This window comes from Pristis pectinata, chromosome 19 (assembly GCF_009764475.1).
Source record: "Pristis pectinata isolate sPriPec2 chromosome 19, sPriPec2.1.pri, whole genome shotgun sequence".
NCBI classification, from domain to species: Eukaryota; Metazoa; Chordata; class Chondrichthyes; order Rhinopristiformes; family Pristidae; genus Pristis; species Pristis pectinata.
Window position 1 is genome coordinate 20,586,069 of NC_067423.1, and position 19,509 is coordinate 20,605,577.

Here is a 19,509-nt window from a genome sequence, read left to right on the forward strand (position 1 = left end):
GGAGCCAGCTAATATCTCCAAACTATTTTGGAATACAAGTATAGCTACAAAATTTTGTACTTTGCCTGATTTCACTATGCTCTCCTGAATTGTGAATCCTTTGCTCCTTTTGAACAGGAACTTGTTGAAATGGTTAAAGCGAAAAAAGCTGCACAAGACCAAGTTAATACTGCTAGACTGAAGAAATGAAATGATCCCCAATCCCTTTTATCATTGTGCATGTGATTATTTGATAATAAAATGATAAAACCAAGTACAAATGTTTTGCTTTATTTCATAATAGAACACCATTATCTCAACCAATACATTGCACTGCAAATTTTCTTGTAATCTGGAAGTTGTTCAACAGGACCTGTAAAAGTAATTTCTCAAAGTTACAAGCCTTAAATTCATCTGCAGAAAAATTACATGATTCATGATTACATGCACTTACCAATTGCAGCAACTGCAGGGGCCATGTCATAGATGTACCTGTTGCATACATCTCTTACTGTTTTGGCATCAACAGCCTAGTTCAAAAGCAAAACAGACTTATAACAATTGAATTTATTCATACACCAGATGCAAAAATAGATCCAAGTCAAAGGTCCAAGTCCATCTTATACAGGTGACAACCCCCCACCCCAATGAGGGTTGTGATCATAGGAAACTGCTTTATTATGGAAAATCACAATATAGACAGTGTAATATGTGCATGCATCAAGATAAGGGTTGAAAAAATTGTTGATTTACTTTCTTTCCCACAAATTATTCTGTATCTCAGATTTCTGCAAAGTGATTTATGATTTCTTGTAAGGGTGAATTTCTGGTATCCAAACTGCTCTAACATGGGATCATCAGTATAAAGGCTATGGCAGAAAAGTATCTAGCTTTCAAGCTTCAGTCTTTTGGAAAGTTAACTATCAGCACCATATTCACTCACTTCAATCCTAGCTTCAAGCTCTGGGAGTGGAATCCTTCGATTGTAACATAACATTTGTCTCCCAATATCTTCACAGATTGGTGTTGAACCTGGAAACCATGAATTTCCAAATGAATACTCAAGTATGAATACAAACTCTGCAAAAACAAATGGAATCTTGTTCTTACCATCAAGCTGCAGCAACATGTTTGTTTTTAGCAGATTTTTGGCTCTCGCAATCTCACTTTCAGTAACACTTGTGCACAATCGCATCCTGAAATAGAAAGACTTCTGCATTAGTGGTTTTTGAAAAGTGTACTATAATCTCAGTGCCCTCTGATCTTACCAACAACTCACTGACCTCAACATTGTTTCCAACTTAAAATATCAAATGAAGACCTTGAAATGAGGGAGAAGGGTTTTGGCAGGAAATTCTACAGCACAATGTCTAAGCAAATGAAAGCACCTTCACTCATCAAGGAAGCCAAAGTGTATTTGGGCTTGTGTCATGGTGACTTGAGAAATAAATGCTGCCATTTTCATTTAACTGACTTTACCCTACTGCAGTAAATTACACTAAAGGATCAAAATAGTTCAATGTTCATCCCATTACATGGTTATAATACCAACATATGATATGACTACTGCTATGATTAATTGAATCATCACCTCACAAATGATTTGACTAACGTATATGGCTGAACATTTCCCTGACATTTAGCATGTCTTACTTTTAGCTATTTGCTGTGTTGTGACAAGCCAAAAACTGTAGAGGATACCAAGTATGGTAGCATGTAGTAATTTCTCAACTTTTAAAGATAGTTTTACTTCCACAAAATGACAGTGTTTGATTATATAATCACATTTACTATATACAAAAGGTAAGTGTATACTCTCTTACCACTCTCTTTGAACGAAATGCAGCATCTCATCAATCGTGTTAGACTCGCAGACCATGTAGAGCCCCCAAAGACCAGTGTCTGTATAACAGGTATTGAACGATTGGAAACTATGGCAGAGATTACCCTGGCAAGCGATCTGTGCCAATTTACTGGACAAGTTCTGTTTTTCAAGAAAAAGCGTTTAGAGGTCTAACATTGTTACACAATATTTAAACAGTAGCAGTGGAATAAGGTAAAAAGGCTTTTATTTTTCTTTGTTTGGAAGGAAGCAAGATATTTCAAATTCTTTCAGTATTTAATGTCTAGGGTGGTGTGACTAACTTGTGGGTGGCTAAAACAGATAGCTAACTTGTTTGCACACTAGCTTTGTAATAGAAAACAGAAGATGACTGCAAAAGAAAGATTGTGGTGACTTGTAGGTTTCTGTCAGGGTCTATTCTGTCTTACCTGCACAGTCAATATCTTCAGAAAATGAGTTATATAAATTTATGATGAACCCTGATAGTAATCACTTTAGTTCCCAGTTTTAGGATTAATACTTGCTATGTTGTTTCCTAAAGCCAGAGTTCAAATACTAGTCTCAGGATAAAGGATTGGCCATTTAAGACCGGGGAAAATAAAATTTTCTTCTGCAGAGTTTTATGGATGCTCAGTCTTTACTATATTCAAAACAGAGATCAACGTAATTTCTGGCTGTGAAAGTAGACTCGAGGCACAGACTCAGCCTATTTATGTTTATTGACAACTGGATACATCTAGCCACAACTTTCCAGAAAATATAACCATGGAACTTATATTTAAAGGAGCTATAAATTGGCATTAAACTCTAAAACAAAAAACTTTCTGTTGAGTTTTTCATGCTTGTGTACTTACCACACCACCACCAAAAGAGCGGTCCCAGTTACCAATCAGAGTGTTTGCCACCATTAGAGGAATAGTGTCTGCATGTGACCAGCCAGCAGCTTCAACAGCAATAGCAATGTGAGCCAATGGCATCTTATCATCTCTTACACGTATCTGTGAACAGTTATCATTAATTTAAATATCACAGAACAAGGAAGTACAGCACTTAGTCCCTGGAACATTTAGCAAGGAGCCAAGAGACGTGCAGATTTTAAACTAAAACCTAAATCAAGTATGAATCTCATTAAAATTAATCTGTTAGGTATGTTGTAATGTATAACAGCCCAATAACTAGAAATTTCACAGTTAGAGGAATTAGTTCTCAGGTATCACTGAAACTTGATCCTCAAGACTCTTGGAGCCATTCTGAGATGCAAACACTTCAAACATTTTAGTTACTAAATAACTGAGCAGTAGATTTTCTTTGCCCTTTCCTTCTGCCTCACACTGATTTGCAAACTTGGCAAAAACTTTTTAAAAAGAGCTGTCCAATCAATTAAAATTTCTGTTCATTCATCCTGACTAATAACTCCATTTTGTTTTGCTATAAAGATACAAACAATTGTGACAAAATGGGGAAAGCAAAGTGAAATAGATCACAGCCACCCTGGTGACACATCATCTGGTGAGTCATCAGATGGATGCCACAGGTCTCTAAGAATATAAAGAGTGCAAAGATAGAATTAAGTGTGCTTCTATGCAAAGAGAGAAGAAACAAAGCAACCACTTGTGTATAGATGGATTTGGGACTGGGTCAACCACTCATGCTCAGTATGGCAACAGCATGGAACCGGTGAAATGGTGAGATCTTTATGCACCTACCTCACTTCCTGTGAAGTTACAAGGAGGCAGATCTGGTATGATATTACCATCATACGTAGTTAAATTACCAAAGTGATGCTTTGCTAAGTCAACCAATTCATCATGTTCTACTCCTGCAAGAAGACATTCAAACTTTATATTGCTGTACAAAATGTACATCTATCCTGGCAGATATACACAATAAAAAAACAAGGCAGCAACCATCTAAAAATCCAGTCAATTTCTGCACACTATAAAGCACATCATTAGGACAAAGGCAAACCGAGTTACACATTTATAGTTCAAATAATTTCTTTCCTCACTGCTGGAACCTGTTGACTCCTTGGTTGGCTTTTTCCCTGTTCTACCTTCCAGTATTCTGCCCAACCACCTGTTCACATATGCCTTGACGCAAGCAGGCCAAGGAACAAAACGGAGCATTTGAGTGATGCTCGATTCTGTCCTCCACTGACATCCGTATTTATTTCTAGCAGGGTCTTTTCGTAGCTGTAATGCAAGCCAACCTTGATGTTTCCTCACATATACCGAGAGTGCAATATGTAGTAACCTGACGGTACAAATCTATATGGCAGAATTACACATGATAAATCCAACCACTTGGATTTTGCATCATGTTTCAAAACAAACTATGAACTTAAAATCCTTCAGATCAATCAAAAACAAAAGGAAAATATAAACAGTTCTGTTTTATACTTAATTATGCTGTGGTAACAATTTCCAATTTTGCTGACAAAGCTTCAAGTTACTATTCTTGATTTATACTTGTAGTAAGTTTCCCCCAATGATACTCCCTAATATTCATGTCAGTAAAAAAAAATTACTTAATGCACCAAAGCCTTGTTTACTGAAAGAACCGTGACTAAATGCCATTAGAAAGAAGCTTATGACATGTTAAAAGAGTTGACTGAAAATGCAATAACCTCCAGCGGCAGCCAGTACTATCCTTGGTCCTTTGTAGTGCGTTGTGATATATTCCACCAGGTCATTCCGAGTTATAGATCTGTCACAAAAATTGTTACATAACTTTAAAATGAGGAAAAACAAATAACAGTTACTAAAAACAAAATATACAAATACATACTTGATGTTTTCTGTAGGGCCTAAAATGGTGCGGCCTAATGCTGTTGACTGATAGGCTGTTGCATGTAGATAATCAAAGACAACTTCCTGAAGGTTAGTTTCAACTTCTTGCATTTCCCTTAGGATAACACCTCGTTCACGCTCAATCTCAGCTGCTCCCAAGGTGCTGTTCTGGATAATGTCTGCAAGTATTTCAACAGCTGTGTGCAAAACATGGTATACAAATGAAGACGTATTACTTTTAATTAAATTTTTATGACCCAATTCTCTTCACCACGTCCTGTAATATATAGCTCTGACAGCAAATAAATGGTTGTAATTTCTGTAAAACATAATGTTGATTGCATTCACAACGAAAATATATTGCATATTGCTCTGTGTTGGATGGGGAAAAAAACATTTCTTCCAGTTAGCAGAGAGAAGGTCTCAAAATAAATTTAATTTGCAAAACTCAGCTCCCTTCAAATTAATAGAACCTTTATGTTCTATGGCATCCAGATTCAAAAGCTAATTAGACATTAAGTGAATCACCTCTGGGCAAATCTTTAGAGAATGCTTTAGCATAATACACTGTTTGTTCTCTGGAAGTGTATGCATTTAAATGGGCTCCCATGTTCTCAATTTCAAGTTCCAAGTCTAGCTGAGAGCGTTTCTTTGTGCCCTGTAGGGAAAGGAAAAGAAAAGAAAGAAGGCTTATTGAATTATGATGAAAGAACGACTATTTTTTAGGCACCGAATTTACATTTGACATTGAGCAGACCACCAACATACATCACACCTAGTCAATCCATGACATACCTAATTCTACTTCCAACAAAATCAATGTTTAATTCTCAACCATCTCTCACCTTTGTGTTCAACCTCTCCATTGCTTTTCTCTCCATTGCCTAATAAACCCAACTCCAACTATTCCAAACAGTCTCAATACCTATCATCGCTGAACTGCACCCCCCATCCCTAGAACAAATTATTCCACACCTGCACCGCTACAACTAAAAGCTGCAGTTGTTAAACAATTTTGTCGCCATGTTGAAAATTCTGATGGTAGATGCTGCCTTCCTTACTTTGAAGGCCATGTGCTCCAAGAAATGAGCTGTTCCATTGTTCTTTTCATTCTCGTAGCGACTCCCTGCATCAATCCACAATCCAACCTAGAGAAAACAAAATATATTTGAATCAAAGCCAAACAATTTCTTCATACCAACACAAAGGGGAACAATGGCAAGAATGCAAAGAAGAATTACAAAGGGGAGTGTTCTCAAATTTGGGAAGTTGTTTTCTGGCCGATGCATCAGACAACAAACTGGAATTAACAAAAAACTAAAAATTTAAAAAAGTTATGTATTTGCTCAATTATATAGGTAAAACGACAATCACTAGAGATCAAAGGTATATGATGAAAATTAGAAAGATACAGCAGGTTATGTGCGTGATTAGAATGACAAATCAGTTAATAGACACTTCCCACATTAGCATGTTATAGCAGTCTGTCTCTCTCATTCACTATTTCCAGGAATAGTTTAAACACATGCATAGAATATCAAAATTTGCTGGCAAAACAAATTGAGAACATCATAAGTTTGAGATTATAGGAGAAATCATCAGGTTAAAGCAAATACAAAGTAAAATGTGAAGGGGCATGTTTTGATAAATAATTAAAATAAAAAAGAACATTCTGATAACAAATAAGGAACAGCACAAGATAAAAAGCAGATGCCCAGTTCTTTAAAACCCAGATAGTACATGGCAAATACATGTCTCATCCGCAACAGATCCACCCTAATTGCACTAGAGCAGAACAGGGTGATGAAGATGGCACATTTGATGTTGTGCATGGATCACCTGACCCATGGGCAGCAGTCATGCAAATAGTTAGCATAACTTGACTTTGTGTGTGGTGTGAAGGTGCCTGGATCAGCAAAGAACCTCTGCGATAACCAAGTTATCAATTGGAAAACCGGTCAATTAAGTAAAAGTTAGTGGAATCCAAGAAAGTTAATTTGGATCAGTATAGGAAGGCTCAGTACTAGAGTACTAGTCTCACATTTTAGGGGACAGCAGAGTCTAGAACTAGGGATCACGTACTCATTTTTTTTTATATAAATCTTTGGAATCATCTTGCCTGAAGTGGTGAGGAGGCTTAGTCATTGATTGCATTTAGAATGGAGATCTATAGATTTCTGGATATTTCAAGAGAGAAAGGAATAGGACAGAAACATGGTGTTGAGATCTTGTTGAATGAAAGAGCAGGCTCAAGGGGCTAATTGGCATTCTCCTGCTCCTTTTTTTATGTCCTTATCTTCAGGGGAGGAATTCAAAAGTGATAAACAAGATGACAAAAAACTTACCAGTGGTGGGATGAAGTGGAAAACACACAGCAAACTGTACTTGTAGGGAATTAAGATGAATAGGTCTCAAAGAGTTATCAGAATTAGATGTAACAGGACAATTAAAGGATTTACACACAAGAACAGAATTTTAGAAGACTAGATACCAAAGATATCTTCAGTGGCCGTCATTGATGATAAATAGAACTTGATGTGGAATAGAAAACATTTTAGATTTTATGGAAGAAGGGAAAAGCAACAATACCTCCCTTAGCCATTGAGTTTGTAGCTAACACAGGTATGAAAAGAGGCCTTCAAGAGCAGAAAGGCTTGGGGGTGGGGTGAGGGGGGAGGGGAGAAGAGATTGATAGCGCAGAACAGGAAGCTTAGTTTGTTGGAAGTCAAAACTTTTGAACCTAATCACATGCTGCTTTAGTCAACTTGCTGTTCTTTTTGCAAAGTTTGCTGATTATTTGCTTCTTGATTCTATGTCATTTACCTACTTGACTAACACCTCTGTTGGTAGCTGGTGGATCCTAAGTACATCTGCCAAATGACCACTAAGACAATGTTTAGATACCCTGAATAGGAATAATCCAAGAGGAAGAAACAATTTGACTTAAATCCTTCTATACTGCACATAAGAAAAAATGTTAAGTGATAAACACAAAGCCCACAAATCAGGTTAGTACTCACTGTACATGTTGGAAGACCAGAATCTTCTGATGTCACTCGGAGTCCATTTTCCAGAATAGTGACTTTTGTTTCTGGAACATTCAGAATGACATGTGCAGCTGTGGCCTGAGTGACCTGGAATCTCTTCCAGCTGTTTATGATGGTCTGAAATAGTAGGTTTGTCTACATTAATTTGCAGAAAGTCAAGATAATTTAAGCAAAATATAATTACTAGAAAAAATCTGATAATCCATTACCTAACCAACTGAAATCAACTTCATCAGGTGACAATTTCTGTTCTTCTGAAACTCCCCGGGCCTTCAGTTCCCACTCTACCCCAAAACTCACCAAGGTTCTAATTCCCACACACCTTTGAAACTTAGTGAGATCACTGGAGATTTTATTATAATACCATGTAACATCTTAAGAAAAAGTGTTGATAGGTAATATTATTCAATAATCCAGAAAATCTGCCAGTCCAGCACCAAAGCTTCAAGCATGTCAGATTACTTGAGTTTTACTGTGAACATTTTCCTAAATAATTATATACATTGTAGCCATATCTGATTCCACTTATCACCTTCCTTACTTATCATATTCCACCATCTGCAGCCCTTTGTTGCCTCTGTCACTATTTCCACCCATCTGCCAATCACCCCTCACCTAGATCTACCTATTGAACGCCAGCTCTTGCCCCACCCATTCCCCTTTATACACTATCTCCCATCTACTCTTTCAGTCTAGATTAAGGTCTCAACCTGAAATGTTGACTGTCCATTTCCCTCTACAGATGCTGCCACCAGATTTTCACTCCAGATTCCAGCGTCTGCAGCCTCTTGAGTACCTAAAATTCTGCAAACTTAATGCTTGCAATTATCTATAGTTTAAAAAAAACGAAGATCAACCTCATTTTTGAAGTTTTACTGCTGCAATTTCAACAATGGCATCCACACAACAACTACTGTCATTCTGTGACTGTAAAACTGGTTAGTTATACTAGAAGCAAGCAGTATTTGATCATGATTAGCTAAGAAGTGGTGGTTAAGTTAGGAGATCTCTCCCATAGACTAATCAAATGATGGCCTGAAACAGTCATCTCACAACATCATTCCTTACAACCAGCATGTCAGATTTCTATATGACAATTGCTGGTCACACAAGGAGGACCCTCCCACCAGAGCTACTGGTGCAATATTTAAGAGGCAAGGCAGAGTGGCCCTGGCAGCCTTCAACATTGGCTGCAGACCTCAAAGTGCCATGGTATCATGTGAAATGTAGGCACGGAAATCTCCTCCCAATTACCACTCACCATTCCTCTTCTAAGTGCAGCTCTACAATGAACAATACTTAGAAGCAATGAGTAGCAGGGACACAAAATGTACTCTGTGGGAGTCTTCAGTGTCTTTCACCGAGGGTGGCTTGGTGGCACTAATGATGAGGTCCTGAGGACATATTTGCTGGGGATGATCACACCAACATGAAAGATAAACCAACTAGACCTCATCTTCATTAATCTATTCATTCCAGTTGCATCCATCCAAAACATGGTCCTTGTGCAGACGTTACACAGAAAACACAGCTCATTGTTAAATGGGAAAGGTCTGCAACAGATCTGCCAAAAATGGGCATTCCTGAGGCACTGTGGGCTATTTACAATGCTAGAATAGCTTTCCTCCACAATCTATAACCCCCTGGCTCATCCATCAATCTAGCAAGTTAAAGAGTGCAGAACTGCATGCCAACAGCAGCACCAGCTGTACCTAAAAATTAGGGGTCAATGTGGCAAAGCTGCCAGACAAAATTACTTGTGAGCTAAACAGTATGCAATGGGCAGAGCTAAGTGATCTCGCAGACAATCAGATTAAAGTTCTATAGTTCTGCTACATCTAATCATGGATGGCGAGGCGCTCCAAGAAGAATCCATCTTTAACAACAGCAAAGCCCAACATTAATGTCAAGGACAATGGCTGAAATACCTGCAGCCAAGATCAGCCAAAAGTGTCAAGTGGCTGATCCATCTTGGCTTCCTCCCAAGATCCCTACCATTACAGAAGCTAGACTTAAGCCAAATTGATTTACTCCAGGTCATAAAGAAATGCTGTGTCCAGAACTCTCAGGCAAAGGTTATGGAACCAGACAATATCCCAACTGTGGAATCATAACTAGCTGTCCTTCTAGTCAAGCCATTCCACTCTACTTACAATATCTACCTAATGTGGAATATTGCCGTAGTATGCCTGGTACACAAAATTCAATCCAGCAAAACACCAAAATACTCTTAATCAACAAAGTAATGGGAAGTATCTTTGACAAATGTTATCTGTCAAAATATATAGGTATATAAAATCACGAGGGGCATAGATAAAGTGAAAAGTCACAATCTTTTCCTCCCCCCTCCAGGAGGGGAATCTAAAACAGGGCATAGGTTTAAACTGAGAGGGCAAAGACTTAAAGGGGACCTGAGGGGCAAGTTTTTTTCTCCACACATGGTGGGTATATGGAACAAGCTACCAGAGGAGGTGGTAGAGACAGGTATTATTACAATGGTTAAAAGACATTTAGGCAGATACACGGAAAGGAAAGGCTTAGAGGGATAGGAGCGAAACACAGGCAAATGGAACTAGCTCCGGTAGGCACCTTGGTTGGCTTGGATGAGTTGGGCTGAAGGGCCTGTTTCTGTGCTGTATAAGTCTAGGACTCTAAACAGCACATATTAATGATCTGCTCACTGATGCTCAGTGTGGGCTTCACCTGAATAGGTCAATAAGTAGTCTATAAGCAACCAAATGAAAGTAACAGTCTTCACATTAAGGCAGCATCTGACCTAGTGTGGCACCAAGACACCCTGGTAATATTGAAGTCTATGGGCATCCAGGACAAAACATTCCAATAGTTGGACTCATGCCACCAAAAGATGGTTGCTGGAGCTCAATCATCTCAGCCCTAAGGCATTGCTGAATGAGTTGCTCATGGCAATGTTCTAGACCCAACTTCTTCAAATGCTTCAATGCCTTTCCTTCTATCACATCAGACGTGTGATGTTCACTGATAATTGCTCTGTTTAATTCCATTAAGAACCCATGTGAAAATTATGCAGTCCACACGTGCCTGCAATAAAACCTGGACAAACAGACACAGGGTTATAAGCAGCAAGCAATATTTCCACCACACTAGTACCAGGCAAAGATCATCTCCAACCAGACAAAATTTAATCCTACTGTTTCGAGAACTGGAATAACAATTTTCTTCTTCACTAACTCGTCAAAATATTAGAATAGGCCTCTATTCACCAATTCTACATTTTTCATTGTCATAATAAGCCTCCACTTCAGAGATGAACCCTAACCATCCCAAGTGTTGCTTGTGTATACCTATCGAGAAGAATAGCATTTTAAAAAGTCTTTTGCTGATGTATTCAGATCCAAGAAATTGTCATGCATGTTTCATTAAGGTACAATACTGAAACTCCAGAAAAACTTTCCACCCACGTTTGATGAGTGTAATTGATGAGTGCAATCACTTGACAGTAACATTAATAGTGCATCCAGAACAAAAGCACACCTCATCCTTATCTGTCCTATGTGTGGGTCTAGTCTCTAATGACTCAAAACTCACTGATGCCGTAGCACTATTCTGGAGGATCAGCCAAGATCTTGTGCTCTATTTTGAGTGGAGTTTCAATGCATTTTTTTCTAATTCAAAGGCAAGAGTCGTGAGTGTCTTATATCTGCATCTATAGCATTCATTAAAAAGAAATCACAAAACTAAACATTTTAATCAAAGATTAACCTGTCACCCTACAGCAGTAAAACTTCAGTTTAACATTTCAGCTCTAACATAGCCTCCAGGTGTCTCTGGAACGGGCCGATAGAGGCTCGAACCAGTCGGAAACCACATCAGCTGGCGGCACGAATAAACAAAACTTCGGCCCGGCCCTGGGCTCGTCAAACGGTAACGGCGCGATGTGCAGCTACAACAAACAAGCTGCTGGAGGAATTCAGCGGGCCGAGCAGCATCTGTGGGGTGGGGGAAGGAATGGTCCACGTTTCGGGCGGAGGGCCTGCACCAGGGCCCCACAAATGCTGCCCGGCCCGCCGAGTCCCTGCAGCAGACCGCGGGTTGCTGCAGACTCCGACACCTGCAGCCCCAGTCACCCCTCGCACCGCCCCAACTGCTTCCCAGGAGCTACATCACCATCAGGCCGCCGACAGCTGACGGCCGAGCGGCGAGGGGCCGGGACCAGGACAAGGGGCGGGGGGCGAGGGGCCGGGAGGCGGGGAGGGCGAGGGGCCGAGCGGACCTACCTGCCACCTCCCGCCTCTACAGTCCGTCCGGAGGAGCCGCCGCCCCGCCGCCCGAGCGGCCCGCCGGAGGCACGCCGCCATCTTCCCTCGACACTGCGCATGTGCGAGCACTGCAGCTCAGGGCCGGCGTCACCTGTGGGACAGCGCGCAGAGGTCGTTCCAATCGATCCACGGCCCAATCGATCAACAGTTGGGCAGTCCTGCTCGGGCGCCTCATTTGCAACGCCGTGAAGCAGAGCAGTGTTGTTCTGGTTATTTTTTAAAAGATTAAATGTTAAAAGTAATTGCACTAAATTTGAGGCATCAGAAGTACGTAATAATTTTGTAAAGTTATTTAGTTTAACTTTTAGAAATGTTGTTAATAATGTGCTGAAAACACATCACAAATATAAACTTACATTTAGTGGGCACTATATGCACTGCATTTATTTTTCACTTGTGAACTACACTTCCACACACAATTTAATTGCTGCTGATATCACTGCTTATATACGTATACATCCTTAAATATGACACATTATGAAAATATTATAATATTCTTAATTGAAAATTAGAGTATGATCAATTTGTAGGTGTCAAAAATAAAATTATACGTTTTATTTCTAATAGCACTAATTTAGACGCGTATTTTGCAAGCTCCAATTTAAATTATTTTCAATAGAAATTATCTTAATTTTTATAGAAACTAGTGATTGTCAACAGAAATGTATCCGAACAGAAATCGTGTAATATCGCATTCCAGAAAGTATTTTAAGTATACTTTCTAAAGGAGACTATTAGCAAAGGCACCGTGCAAATCTTGAGGTTTGAAATATCTATCTATAAAAAGCCTAATCCTAACCTTAAAAGAGTGGAACAACTTCGGAGAATCTTTACGTTACGAAATGGAGGTAGCCAAGTCTTTTGTTTTAATCTTATCTCTGGCAAACTGAACAATGCAATCTATAAAATATAAATCCCGGGCAGGAGCGGCGATCAGGTTTGCGGTTGGTTGTCCTCATTCTTTGGAACATACGCGTGACTTGTAGTCGCCAGGTAGCTGCAAAGGCAAGTGAAGTGGGACTTGTTCTTGAGAAATTCGCGGATTGCCGTCATTTGTTTTGCCCCTCGACCTTGTGGAGTTACGATTATGTTTTAAACAAATGGATCCAAACAGCATGCCGACACTTGTGATCTGAAAGGCGATGATCAGCGAGAGTACTGGCTCTGCGTGCCTGGCGATCTATCGGCCTCTCTCGGCTGTCTGTATCACAGCAGCGATTAAATTGCTGAGTCTGGTCCACAAATACTCGAAGTGTGGTGAGACCGATCCAAGAGGCGGCATGGGAGAGGTTAAGTCCCACTGTCATCCCAGGTGAATTTCTAACCTTTCATTTTATTTCACTGATCTATATTGGCGGTAGACCTCGCCCTCAATGTACCTTTTAGCGCCTATTAATTTCAAAAATGACCTCACTTTCTGTTACGCGGCCTTAGCGAATCCTATTGCAATCGAGTCTCATGGGGTTGAAATCATTAAGCAAGAAGTTAAACGGAGATCCAGAAACTTTAATTTTATTAGATTCTTTTAAGATTTATCTTAACGATACGAACTTTTTGGACACATTTTTGGTGTTATTCCAAACTACAATGTCTTTTGTTAATTTTGTGCTCAGTCAGCCCTGGGCTCCGGTGCTAATCCCTGTGGTTTGACACTGGGGGCAAACTCTGGGGGGAGTTTTAACAAAGGACATTACTGTAATTCAGGTTTGCCCCGAGCAACCTGACCAAGCGAAAGTCCTCTGACCGCCGCTTTACCAACAACATTCATTAAAGAAGTTTTTTTAAACCAGATTTGAAGAATCTAAAATTAAGTCGGACTATAGGTTGACTAAATCGAAGCCTTTCTATTTCCATTGGTTTTACTGGAGCGGCCGCAGCCTGTCACCATTATACAACTTCACCCAACATAGAGGCGATGCTGATAGAGAATGAAGGGGCCCAGGGTAACGAAACTCTCGGGATTTGTGTGTTTATACTTTAATGTTTTCCGTTTAATTGGAAGTTGCCGCGAATTATCTTTAAATCAAACATCCAACAACAACCTTGTCTATACAAATAAAGTCAAACGTTATTGTTTATACATCCAGCTCGATATTCGCGAGCATTGTCCTGAGGTCCCTCCTAAACAGTGTCAACCTTTGTATAAATCTGCACACGGAAACTTTAATCCCGTTTCCCATCTAATCTGGATGCAGTTGTTCAAATGTTGAACCGGGGCTGCAGAATCTCACAGCTCAAATAAAAACCCGAATGGCTTTGTGCTGCGTTTCCCCTGAGCCCGGAAGCGAATTCCAGCGATTAATTTGGGCTACTTGGTTGTTTATTTTAGTGGAGGGTGCTGGATTCAGCAGGAGGAATCTCCCTTTGTGCCTCCGACAAAGTAGCTTCGAGTAATCTGCCTGTGGGACTGACTGGTTGATTTGCAGCATCACGTGTTGGAGCAGGGCAGGGGCTGACCTCAGGGTTCTCGCTTGTTCCTCTGTCACCTCATCCGCGGGCGGCAACCACGGCAGGAAAACTATACAGTAAGTGGATAAAGTGCGAGCCCGCAGGGCTGCCCACTGCTGCCCCTCCTCCCCCAACCCCCTGAGCATTTCCAAAACACAAACACATCGTTAACATTCACAATGTTTCCCCTTTCTGTTCAGTGCTCTGTTCTGCTGCTTGTGGAGCTCACAGTTCTCTGTAGTCCAACTGCAAAGACGTAAGATCAGAAACTGTACCTTGGCTTTGCGATGAACTTTTATGTTATTGTTGACCGGCGGATCAACCGTTTACCGCGATAATTAAACCGGGTGATTAATAGCGAGTATCATCTTACGTTATGGTTGAACAATCGGAAAGTCTGTGTGTGTGTGTGTGTGTGTGTTTGTAGCTTCAGCTTCACGTTATATACAACGTAATGTCGTGGGCACTGCTTCGTTAGGAGACCCTGGATGGTTCCCATTCGAGAAGGAACGCTGGCCTTTGGAATATATTAGTGTTAGATTCGTGCTGCTGACAATTTAAGAGGCATTATTTTTATTTGTATTTGTTGGGGAAAAAAATCTAGAATTTTCTAATTTTTTTCCCGGACATATATTGATCGTTCAGCTCTTGTTTCAAAGAGTTGCTCAGCAAGGTTACCGCAATGCCATCTACACCGCAGTTTTTGCCCGTTGATTAGTATTGATATTGGCGGCGTGAGATGCGCAGCCGCCAGACTGAGTTTTACCATCGACTGCGTTAGTGCGGGTCCCATTGAGGGTCCCGGGACACGTGTGTAAAAATCCAGGGGTTGGAGTTTCCCCCAAACAAAGCAAATTTATAAACTACCATCAGGTCGTCGATTACTTGGGCGCCGTTGAAGTATGACTTTTGCACTGGCTGTGTTTGTACAGAACCAGTGACAAGGTGCCGGCTGTGAAGTGCAGATTATTTCTTGGAAAGGGTTGGGGTCCCAAAATGGGTCGAATGGGGTTCTCATTATTTGATCTCTTAACCATGTAGAGATTGATAGCTAACTAAATTACTTCACATAGATCTGAAAGTGACAAATTAAGTCGTCAGATAACATAATGGGAGTGATGTGAGCTAGGATTTTGTACTTTGCAGGTATTTTAGTATAAATTTATAGAAATTTCAGGGACCTTCATTCTTAATAATTATTTTGACTCTTTTACCTTGTATTACAGAGCTGAGGGGAGCATGGATGTGAACCTTGAAGAACAGGTTCCCAATTCCAGGAGTCATTATCCTAAGGAAGCTGTGAAGAAAAGACAGGGAAACGTGAGCCGAGACTCGAGAGGGAGCACTTCATCCCGAACCTCCAGGAAAAGCTTCAGACTGGATTACCGTCTGGAAGAAGATGTTACAAAATCCAAGAAAGGCAAAGATGGCAGATTTATCAATCCATGGCCAACATGGAGTGCTCCTGCTCTCAGCAACGTGTTGAAGTTTGTTGTGATGGAGAAAGACCACACAAACATCCCAAGTTCAAAAGTGGTGAGTGCTTTGAACAATGGAAGATCATAAGCTTTCAACTCTTGGTCTGTTTGTAGATCTGTTATATTCTCAGAGTGGTTATTTATAACAATTAGATGCAACATTATAACAGAGTCATAAAGTCATGGAACACGGAACTAGGCCCTTCGGCCCACCATGTCTATGCAAGACAAGAGCATTTTAACAAGGTGCATAATTAATGCATGCTTTTCCAATGTAATTTCTGATTATCTGATTAGTGAATAACATGAATGAAAATATTAAAACCAGTCTATTTACATGGTAGTCTGGTGGTCTGATTGGAACAGTGCCCCAAAGTGGGAAGTGGTGCTAGTTTGAGCTGTCTGCCCATTACACTTCCCAGTCTGAGTAACAGACAGGACTGAACTCATGATCAGTGGTTATTAAGGACCTGCAGCTCAAAGGAGGAAAGGATAAAAGAGGCATAAAAGAGTTCTGAAGTTGAAAGCTCTGAAGGCAAATGAGTTTCAGTTGGGCCAGAAGCAGTGAGTTTTGATTTCAATAAAGTAAAAAATGATGGGAGAAGGAAGCATGAATGTTTGCCAACAGACTGGAGCACAGGAGGAAAGAAAGTAATGTTCAAAGAAACATTGCTGGGCAAATAATAAAGAGAAAAGGTAAGAATACCAGACATGGTAGGAGATAAGCTAGACACTCAAGTGAGAGTGGAATTACCAAATACTTTATTCTTTGGTGTAGCATCAGTGTTGCTGCCTCACAGTTCCAGAGACCTGAGTTTGATCCCAGCCTCAGGTGCTGTCTGTATGGAGGTCTGGTGACTGCACGGGTTAGGGTTAGTTTCCTTGCACATCTCAAAGATGTGGCGTTTGGTTGTTAAGCCATTGTAAATTACCCATAGTGTGGGTGGATGGTAGGAGAATCACAGGGAGGGGGAGTTGATGGGGATGTGAGAGGAAACATGGGAGTAGTGTGGGATTGATGTAGGTGGGTGCTTAATGGTTGTCATGTACGTGGTGGGCCAAAAGACTAGTTCCTGTGCCATTTGTCTTCATAACTATTCAGATTTGTATTATGCTGTGCACCTTTCTTGTTCAGTGAGTGAACAGCTGTAAAACAGTGAGTGACTTCCTCTTCAAAATTATGTGAAGCCTTACAATGTGTAAGTTATAATTTTAGATTGGTGGTTTTCATAAAAGTAAACTACCCGCTGAGATCATTATACACAGTGACTCATGCTGATTTGCAGGTCAGTCTCTAATTGCAGTTTATTTTGGGCTTATGATATTCAACCAGGAGAAAGGAATGAGTGTTTCCTCAGTGACCACTGTAGTCTGCATTTATTTCTTGTATTGAAGCATTGGAGCTTGAGGCATTGCACAGCACCCATATCAGTAAAACATGATTCTTCAATTTCAGTTTTCAGGCCAAATGATCAATAGTGAAGTAATATTTACTGCTAGGCTTGAGAGACTGGGTAATGTTATTTGTTAAAGTGGAATCGTAGAATATTTCTTAATTAAGAAACCTGGGAGATGGGCCTAACTTCGTAATGTAGAATGCTACCTAGAAAAAGGGAGATGATGAGGTAATTCAAGAACTAGTGATCAGTTGTTGCAATGTGCAGTTTTAAAAAATTGTAGAATATAAAATGAATGGAAGATTAAAAAATCCAAGGAGTTCTAATATTTTGAGATTGTCGACTGCAGCACAGTTGTCTTGCTTCTGGGTCATGAGGTTTCATGTTCATATCCCACTCCACCAACGGGAGTGGAAAAAATTAGGCTCCAGTACAGTGCTGTGGGAGTGCTGCACTGTCAGTGCTACTGTCTTTCAGATACGATGCGAAAACATAGCTGTTTGCTCTCAGGTGAACATGTCCCCTGCCTGTGGTCCTCCTTAAAAGAAAAGCAGAGGAGTTATTCCTGTTGTCTTAACCAATAAGTTTGTAGACAACACAAAAATTGGTGGAGTTCTGGATACTGAAGAAGGTTGTCAAAGGATACAGCAGGATATAGATCAGTTGGAGATATGGGCAGAGAAATGGCAGATGGAGTTTAATCCAGATAAGTTTGAGGTGTTGAACTTTGGAAGGTCAAATGTAAGGGGAAAGTATACAGTAAATGACAGGACCCTTAGGAGCATTGATGTGCAGAGGGGTCTTGGGGTGCAAGTCTACAGCTCCCTGAAAGTGACAACACAAGTGGACAGAGTGGTAATGCTTGCCTTCATTATTTGTGGTAGGGAGTATAAAAGTTGGGGAGTAATGTTGCAGCTGTATAAAACTTCGGTTAGTGCACATTTGGAGTATTGTGTGCATTTCTGGTCTCCATATTACAGGAATGATCTGCGGGCTTTGGAGAGAGTACAGAAGAGGTTCACCAGGATGCTGCCTGGATTAGAGAGTATTAGGTATAAGGAGAGATTGGACAAACTTAGATTATTTTCTCTGGGGCATCGAAGGCTGAGCGGAGACCTGATAGAAGTTTATAAAATTATGAGAGGCGTAGATAGTCTTTTTCTCAGGGTGGAAGTGTCAAATACTGGAGGTCATTGCTTTAAAATAAGAGGGGAAAAGTTTAAAGGAGATATGCCAGGCAAGTTTTTTTACACAGAGAGTGGTAGGTGCCTTTAACGCGCTGCCGGGGGAGGTGGTGGAAGCAGAAATGATAGTGAAAGCAAGCTGAGTTGAAAGCAACATGATCTTCTACTTCACCACAAGAAGGGAGAGTGTGCACTTTTGGAATCCTGCTTCTTCTTTGGATTGGTGCCAAAGAAGCAGGATCATGTGACGCATTTTGGTAGGAAGAATGAAGAGAGGCAATATGGTTCTAAAAGGTGTGCGGGAGCTAAGGAACCTGGCGCTATGTATGACAAATCATTGAAAGTGGCAGGGCAGGTTGAGAAAGCAGTTAATAATGCATACACAATTCTGAGCTTTATTATTAAAGGCATAAAGTATAAAAGCAGCGAAGTTATGCTGAACCTTTATAACGCATTCATCCGGCCTCAACTGGAGTATTGTGTTCAATTTTGCTTGCCTCATTACATGCACTTGGAAAAACATGGCCTGATTAGGGACAGTCAGCATGGCTTTGTGCTGGGCAGGTCACGTCTTACAAACTTGATTGAGTTTTTTGAGGATGTGGCAAAGGTGATTGATAAGGGTAGGTCGGTGGATGCAGGAAGGCATTTGACAAGGTCCATTTGGCAGCTTTGATCCAGAATTGGCTTGTCCATAGAAGACCGAGGGTAGTGGTGGAAGGGTGTTATTTTGGCTGGAGGTCCATGACCATTGATGTTCCACAGGGATCGGTGCTGGGTCCTTTGTCGTTTGTGATATGTATAAATGACTTGGATGAAAATATAAATGGGTGGGTTAATAAATTTGTAGACCACACAAACATTGGTGGAGTTGTGAAAGTGGCCATACTAGCAGATAGGGTGGTAAAGAAGGCATATGGCATGCTTGCCTTCATTGGTAGGGGCATTGAGTATATGAGTAAGGAAGTCATGTTGCAGCTATAAAAAACTTTGGCTAGGCCACACTTGGAGTATTGTGTGCAATTCTGGTTGCCCCATTTGGTGAT

At 40.5% G+C, this 19,509-nt stretch overlaps 3 protein-coding genes across 8 annotated transcripts in view; 2 read left to right on the plus strand and 1 right to left on the minus strand.

The window, feature by feature from the left end:
- dnajc2 (DnaJ (Hsp40) homolog, subfamily C, member 2) overlaps positions 1–273 on the plus strand; it is a 33,708-nt gene extending 33,435 nt beyond the window's left edge. Inside the window, exon 17 of the mRNA XM_052034039.1 lies at positions 118–273. Within this exon, the coding sequence (XP_051889999.1) occupies positions 118–189 (72 nt within the window). The 3' untranslated portion in view covers positions 190–273. The remainder of the gene's footprint in view (positions 1–117) is intronic.
- Positions 255–12,060, minus strand: pmpcb (peptidase, mitochondrial processing subunit beta). Its single transcript, XM_052034040.1, has 13 exons — positions 11,915–12,060; positions 7,632–7,775; positions 5,673–5,759; positions 5,140–5,269; positions 4,610–4,808; positions 4,449–4,528; positions 3,529–3,641; positions 2,677–2,820; positions 1,803–1,963; positions 1,090–1,175; positions 923–1,011; positions 434–509; positions 255–352 (listed from the first exon to the last, which is right to left on the minus strand). Exons 1-13 carry the CDS (start codon positions 11,993–11,995, stop codon positions 291–293), a joined length of 1,452 nt encoding a protein of 483 aa, XP_051890000.1. The 5' UTR covers positions 11,996–12,060; the 3' UTR covers positions 255–290.
- Positions 12,061–12,133: 73 nt separating this feature from the next.
- Positions 12,134–19,509, plus strand: part of napepld (N-acyl phosphatidylethanolamine phospholipase D) — a 39,035-nt gene continuing 31,659 nt past the window's right edge. Inside the window, exons 1-2 of one of the 6 annotated variants that reach the window (XM_052034043.1) lie at positions 12,134–12,223; positions 15,631–15,940. In XM_052034043.1, the coding sequence (XP_051890003.1) occupies positions 12,186–12,223; positions 15,631–15,940 (348 nt within the window). In that variant the 5' untranslated portion in view covers positions 12,134–12,185. Of the gene's footprint in view, positions 12,224–12,887; positions 13,269–14,362; positions 14,482–14,567; positions 14,661–14,917; positions 14,939–15,227; positions 15,350–15,630; positions 15,941–19,509 lie in introns of those variants that run through there. The other 5 variants (XM_052034041.1, XM_052034044.1, XM_052034042.1 and 2 more) reach the window with 5 other exon arrangements.

Excerpts from the sequence above, each read along its gene's own strand:
- pmpcb (XM_052034040.1), bottom strand. The coding sequence starts at position 11,995 with ATGGCGGCGTGCCTCCGGCGGGCCGCTCGGGCGGCGGGGCGGCGGCTC. Across the intron at positions 5,270-5,672 it reads TGGAGCACATGGCCTTCAAA|GGCACAAAGAAACGCTCTCA; the intron begins GTAAGGAAGGCA and ends CTTTCCCTACAG. Across the intron at positions 1,176-1,802 it reads CATTTCGTTCAAAGAGAGTG|GATGCGATTGTGCACAAGTG; the intron begins GTAAGAGAGTAT and ends TTTCTATTTCAG.